We start from the raw sequence: 6,698 nt of genomic DNA, 5'->3' as shown, positions 1-6,698 counted from the left end.
TATGCTAGGTAGCCTTTAAGCAAATCTGAAAAGATAAGCTTTAAACTAAGCATTAAAATTATTACAAATGTGGATAGAATGATAATCATTTTCTTACCTTCACTACACCATCAAACCCAGGGGTAATTTTACATCTGTTATTCATAAAAATTACTAGTACAATGTGAATGTTGACTTCAATTTCAGCATTTATTTCTACATTGAATTTGTATGATAAAAAACGTATTTTTTACTGAACTTAGAAAATGAGTCATGAATTAATATCAACTTTTCTTGAAGATCTTTAATTTTTTAATGAATGATAAAACTAATATTAAAAATCAAAATTAAAACATTTGTTTATACGTCACCAAAGAAGGAAGACAAATCTAATGGCCTACTGTATTTTAACCCTGAAGGTAGAAGATAATGTCGTCTTTATCGGGCCTAACTCAAAAGCCATCCAGGCAATGGGAGATAAAATTGAGAGTAAAAGAATAGCAAAGAATGCTGGGGTTAATTTTATTACATTTGACTTTTTGATAGTTATAACAGGTTCATTCTCTACCTTGTTGCATTTCTAGAAGCAAGAGTTCATTTAGTCTGTAAACTATACAATTTGTTTTTAATTGTTGCCCAAACGGTCTTTCGTTCAACAGAATATCTCTTGCTAAAAAATATGGTTCAGTTCTGAATAAAGTATTACAAAACTTTAGTACTTTTATTTTCATAAAATCAGCTTAGTGGTTTTAATTTGGTCTCATATTATTTCATAGCAATTACTGGGTTGTTTTCTAAAAAACGTTTTTTGATACTGACATAATTCCACTGCAGTACTATGAATATAACTAATATAAATAAAGACAAATTACATCAACTTAAGTAATACATAAAAAAATTTAAAGCTTGAGTAAGTAAGGTTTTAGTTTATCTTATCAGGTTAAAAAGAAAAAAAAAAACTCACTAGTCTTCTGGCAAATTCCATATTTTCTGATAAAAATCCATATCCTGGATGTACCTGTTTAAGAATATTCAAAATACCTTGATTTATGCATACTTTACACAACTTTTAATATTTTCATCCATTTAATAATTTTCATACCACAAAAATACATAATTTACAAATGTTAAAAAGTTTTAGATTCATGATGTCAGAAAAACCCAAAGGTTTAAGAAGTCTTGAAACATGATGATAAAAACCCTATAACCCGAGCTTTTCATCTTGTATCAAAAATTTTACATGATAGGTTTGGCAACTAGCATAAGAATCTTAATGCAAACGGCTCAAAAAGGAGTATGAAAGCTGAAATCAATAAAATAATTAATTCTCCCCAAAATATATACAAGTATAGAAATTACAAATAAAATACAAAAGATTACTAAAGAGAAACTACAAAAAATATATAGTCACAATACTCATTAAGTATTGGTTACTGACAACTAAAACATACAAGAAATTCAAACTTTTTGCTATGATATTTATAGCATTCTCTATCATTACATAGATACAGTTATAAAAGGAAACACTGTATAGTATTGTAAAGTTCTGATGACCTACTGAGGAGATGTTTCAACATTTTGATGAACAATCCAAGCCATCCCTACATAAGCAGTGCTACCACATGCCTGATAATGCAACACTAACAAATCACTACAACTAAACATTTATTTGAAAATGAATAAAAATGCTTTAAAATAAACTATATTTTAGTACTCTTATACCTCCACTATTTGTTACGTTGTATAATGTGTTAAACAAATTACAAAGTTAAATGTATTCTTAAAAAAACAAATAAATTTAAAACCTCATTTTCCTTTCCTTGTATGCTTCACTGAAATTATTCAAACACACTTAGTTTGTCCACAACTCAAAACTTATGTAACTAGGTGTCACTGTTTCATCATATTTTCAGGCTCTAAGATGTCTTTTCAAAGGATTCAAACTTTCAGTTATGGTACCATTGGTTCTTTCCAAATAATACAATAGTAACTATATATATAATAAGCAGAGCTGGCCATTTAATGGTAATTGGTAATCAATTAATCAACAGTTCCATTAATTGATTAATCAATTAGTACAATGTATCTCAAATCATGGTATATACAAGAAAAACAAACGTGGTGGCAGCTATCAAAATTAGTGAAAGTGGCAGATAGTCTTAGTAGCTTTGCCATACAAAACAGAGAGCAAGCAAATTTAGTGTCAATGGCAATCTAGCCCAAGATGCTTAAACCATCAGCTCCTTTTCCTCTTCACCAGAGCTTAGCAAACTTGAGGTTAAAAAAAATGATATGGCTAAAATTGTGCATAGCACAGGGAGCCACTATGTAGGTTTGTGCTTAAACAATTATAACAGTATTTCAATTACTTGAGTAGTTAGAACAATTGAAAATAATGATACAAAACACTAATTTTGATTAATTGTAATTTAATTAATTAATTAGATTACAGATGCTAATCAATGTTATCACTTCTCGCAGGTAATCAATTAAACGGTCTAACTAGTAAAAAGTCTATTAAACTGCTCTTTCAACAACACCAATTATAATATCTTTATATGTATATATATAAAATGTACTAGGTTCCATTTACTACACAACAAACTAAAGTAAAATATTTCATATTTGTTTGATAATCCAACCATAAACAGTATACTTATTAACAGAGTTTTAATCTTAAATAAATAGGGGAAAAAAAATAACAGAAAGTATGGATCGTTGGTCATTTGTAGAATTGCTACAAGTAGTATCCAAAACAAAAAATGCTGCAATAAAAAGCACATAAACAAGTCAAGTAATACTAGCTGGATAGATTTTACAATGATTTTCAATCCCTAGTTTGGTTGGCATTGCAATCTGTATAGCTAAATAAATCAGTCTAAATTTGCCAACCAAAGTAGGGATTGAAAGTCATTTTAAAACCTATCCAACTAGTATCACTTTACTTGTTTGTGTACTTTTTATTGCAGCATTTACTTTGTTTTGGATACTTCTTATAGCAATTCTACAAATGACCAATGATCCCTACTTTCCATTAATTTTTTTTTTTTAATCTGTTCATAGAATGGACACAATTTTAACTGTAGACGTATCCCTGATAGCTATAACTTTTACAAGAATTAAAACCACAATTACAAATTTATAAAATGTAGTCCTTACTTTGGCCTACAGATAAATGTATAAAGCTGCCAAAGTGTGGATTAAATTTTATAAATTTGTGATTGTGGTTTTAATTCTCATCTCATTATTTTTTGTAGCAGGATCCCCACTTCATTTTAAAATTCATAATTGTTTTAATACTCTTGTTTGTTTACTTTTTATGTTATACCTGTATAAAGTATATACTTTACCTTTCAAAACTATTGAGCATCTATCCATCAATATGTAGCACCATCTGTTGGGTTGAATTGGAGTTAAAAAGTATTTAAGTATGTGCATGATATGTTTACCATTTATAAAAAATCTGTATATATCTATTGGAATATCAAAAGCACATACCTATAGACCAGTCAAGTAAGCTGAAGAAATCTTGTAACAATGGTCCAAGCAGTCTAGGGACTAGCCTCACTGATGTGAGCAGGTAGGTAGTGGACAAAAAAGTTGCTGTTTTATAAATGTTTGAATTGTTATACCATAAATGTTAGCAATCTTTCTAGCATATTATTAGTGTATATGCACATAATATACCGTAACCAATACTTTGAATGGTCTGTTTTATGCTTAAGAATTCAATATAGTGGTATTTTGGTGCATGAATTATTTGGAAACCTTGTCAATTCCTACTATTAAGTACTATTGTACTTAACAATATACTTTTACTCTTGTGACATCTTCAAATTAAATTTTCACGGCATATACCTACAGCTATGCTGTCACTTGGACTCTTAATCATAATCAGAAAATAGTGAGACAAGAGCAGGAGTGTAATTCTACCAATACTCACCGGTACTGAGTACTGGAATGTATTTGAGCTACTTTGTCATTTTTTATGTTTAATCGTAGATTTTTTTTCTTTTTCATAAACAGGTCCACTTCACCCAGCCGAGTACCTCTACTTTTTTTTGTAATTTCACACCTGAACAGGAGTTACATGTTCCTTTGTTAGCAAAAACTTAAAACAGTATATTTTCAATAGTATTACACAATCTTCAAAATATGGTTGCCTTTACATTTCTTTTCACTTTACTTCATTTGTAAAGAAAATTAAGTTTATTCATCAAGTGAAAGGAGGATTAGCATATGAAAAACCTTTACATTTTGATCTATCTAGAAAATTTCCTCAATTGTATTTCTTTTAAAAAATAAATATGAAGAATTTTTGGGTAAGCTTATCCTAATGGTTCATTATTGACATTTCTATTTTCATACACAAACACACTTTCCTAAAATTAATCATTTATTAGAAATGGTAAATCCAGCATAGCTAAAACAAAAGAAGTTTTAGTCTGTTGTGTTATTGAGATCTAAATTAGAATCCTCATCTTAACAGTATGGTACATCTTTATTATATGTGGAATTTCTATAATATATTAAGTACTTCACTAACTAAATACAACTAAGTTATTTTTAAGGAAGTTTTCCATAACTTGAAGTTAGAGAGTTCTGTTCCAGTAAAGAGAATATATTCATGTGCAATGGAAATGAGATTAACAGTGGTAAAGATAGTGCAGATTTTAATTACTTATTTTAGATGTTTAAAACCTATTAATCTCTTGAAAAATAGAAAGACAGAAACTGATCAGTTTTATGATAAATGAACAAAGAATAATTAAATATTTTTTACTAACATCATATTCTTCAGATATCCTGCTATTTGACTGACCTTTGTACAAATGTTTGTGCAACATTTGAACCTTTTAATATTATTAATTTCTACCATCATAGTAAATACATGTAATAAGTGTAGGAGCTGTATTGGTATCTGCTTCTAAACAACAATCATGGAGTGTACTATATACTAAGAAGAGACATTTCACATCCATACATACACAATTTGATATTACTCTGTTTTAATAAGAAGCACATCCTGCTTTCTAACTTGTTATGTAACTTTTCACAACCAGTGTCAACATCACACACACACACACAATACACCAAACTAAAGTATCACTTTTCACATGAAGTAATAGATAACTTAAACTTCTACGCAAACATTTTACTTTCTTCTCAGACAAAAATACTCTTCACAACTGTGGAACCAAAAGGTATAAGTAAGCAAAGCTGCTCAAGCATCTATAAACAAAGTACAAGTTGAAACTCACTGGGATATATAAAATCTAGTTAACTGAGAAAAAAAACAAACTTGGAATTCCAGAAGATAACAGCTCATTTAACAGAAAATGGCAATGACAAAATTAATTTAAAATGTTTTTAAATTAAAGTCCAAGAACAATAACTGAAAGTTTCAGACTGTTATGATGTTTACAGATTACTATATAAAAATATGGTAAAATATACTCGAATGCAAGCATTTTCATGTTAAGTCTTTGCACATGCTCATCAAGCCAAATATATTTTATTCACCTGTCATACAGTAGTTTAATGATATCAATCACAGTAGTTCTATGCTAAAATAGTGCACATCAATACAACTTAGTGTTCTTCACAAAGGCAATACAATAAAAAAGTATAATCATTAGGTATAGTAGTACTTAATAGTAGGGATTGGCAAGGATTCTAAATAATTCATGTGCCAAAAAACTAATCTATTGAATTCCTAAGTGAAAAACCAACCATTCAAAGTATTGGTTATTATATATAATGCACATATATACTAATAATTCACTTAAAAATGTGCTACCATTTCTGGAATAACAAATCCAAATTTTCTAAAACAGAAACTTTTTCTTTGATAGATTGTTTAGGCAGAGTATTCATGAGGAAACTTTGTAGAATGGATGACAATTGCCTGTTGTAAAGAAACAAGTGCAGAGGAAGATGTTTCAAAAATCCTCCACATTTTGTTTACAAAGTTTCGTCTACTACCTACCTGATCCCGTCAGTGGGACTAGGCCCTAGACAGCTCAGACTATCGCTACAAGATTTCTCCAGCTTACGTGACTGATCTGTGGGTATCTGCTTTTGATATTCCAATAAATATATAAAGACTTTTTATAAATGTTAAATATATCATGCACGTACTTAAATATTTTTTCAACTCAATTCAAACCAACAGATGGAGCTACATATCAATGGATAGATGCACACTAGTTTTTAAAGGTAAAGTATATACCTCATACAAGTATAACATAAAAAGTAAACAAACAAGAGTGTTACAAATTATTAATTTTAAAATGAATTAAAGATCCTGCTACAAAAAGTAACGAAACAAGAATTAAAACCACAATCACAAATTTATAAAATTTAATCCACACTTTGGCAGCTTTATACATTTATCTATAGGCCAAAATAAGGATTACATTTTATAAATTTGTAATTGTGGTTTTAATTCTTGTAAAAGTTATAGCTATCAGGGATATGTCCAAAGTTAACATTTGTAGATGTTGTGTCAATTCTATGGACATATAAAAATTGAACAAATAAATAGGAAAAAGGAATTAAAATTTTAACGGAAAGTAGGGATCATTGGTTATTTGTAGAAATGTTCTAAGAAGTATCCAAAACAAAATAAATGCTGCAATAAAAAGTACACAAACATTTAGCTATATGGATTACAATACCAATCAAACGAGTGATTGAAAATAGTTTTAAAATCTATC

General features: G+C 28.9%; 1 protein-coding gene across 1 annotated transcript in view; it reads right to left on the bottom strand.

Annotated features, from left to right (window-relative positions):
• LOC106462815 (propionyl-CoA carboxylase alpha chain, mitochondrial-like) overlaps positions 1–6,698 on the bottom strand; it is a 56,513-nt gene that overhangs the window by 30,761 nt on the left and 19,054 nt on the right. Inside the window, exons 5-7 of the mRNA XM_013922775.2 lie at positions 944–997; positions 432–559; positions 98–134 (exon numbers count right to left, since the gene is read on the bottom strand). Of these exons, the coding sequence (XP_013778229.1) occupies positions 98–134; positions 432–559; positions 944–997 (219 nt within the window). The remainder of the gene's footprint in view (positions 1–97; positions 135–431; positions 560–943; positions 998–6,698) is intronic.

This window comes from Limulus polyphemus, unplaced genomic scaffold (genome assembly GCF_000517525.1).
Source record: "Limulus polyphemus unplaced genomic scaffold, Limulus_polyphemus-2.1.2 Scaffold1258, whole genome shotgun sequence".
In the NCBI taxonomy this organism is placed as follows: Eukaryota; Metazoa; Arthropoda; class Merostomata; order Xiphosura; family Limulidae; genus Limulus; species Limulus polyphemus.
Note: the sequence above shows the minus strand (reverse complement) of the source record. Positions and strands in the feature narration are given on the sequence as shown.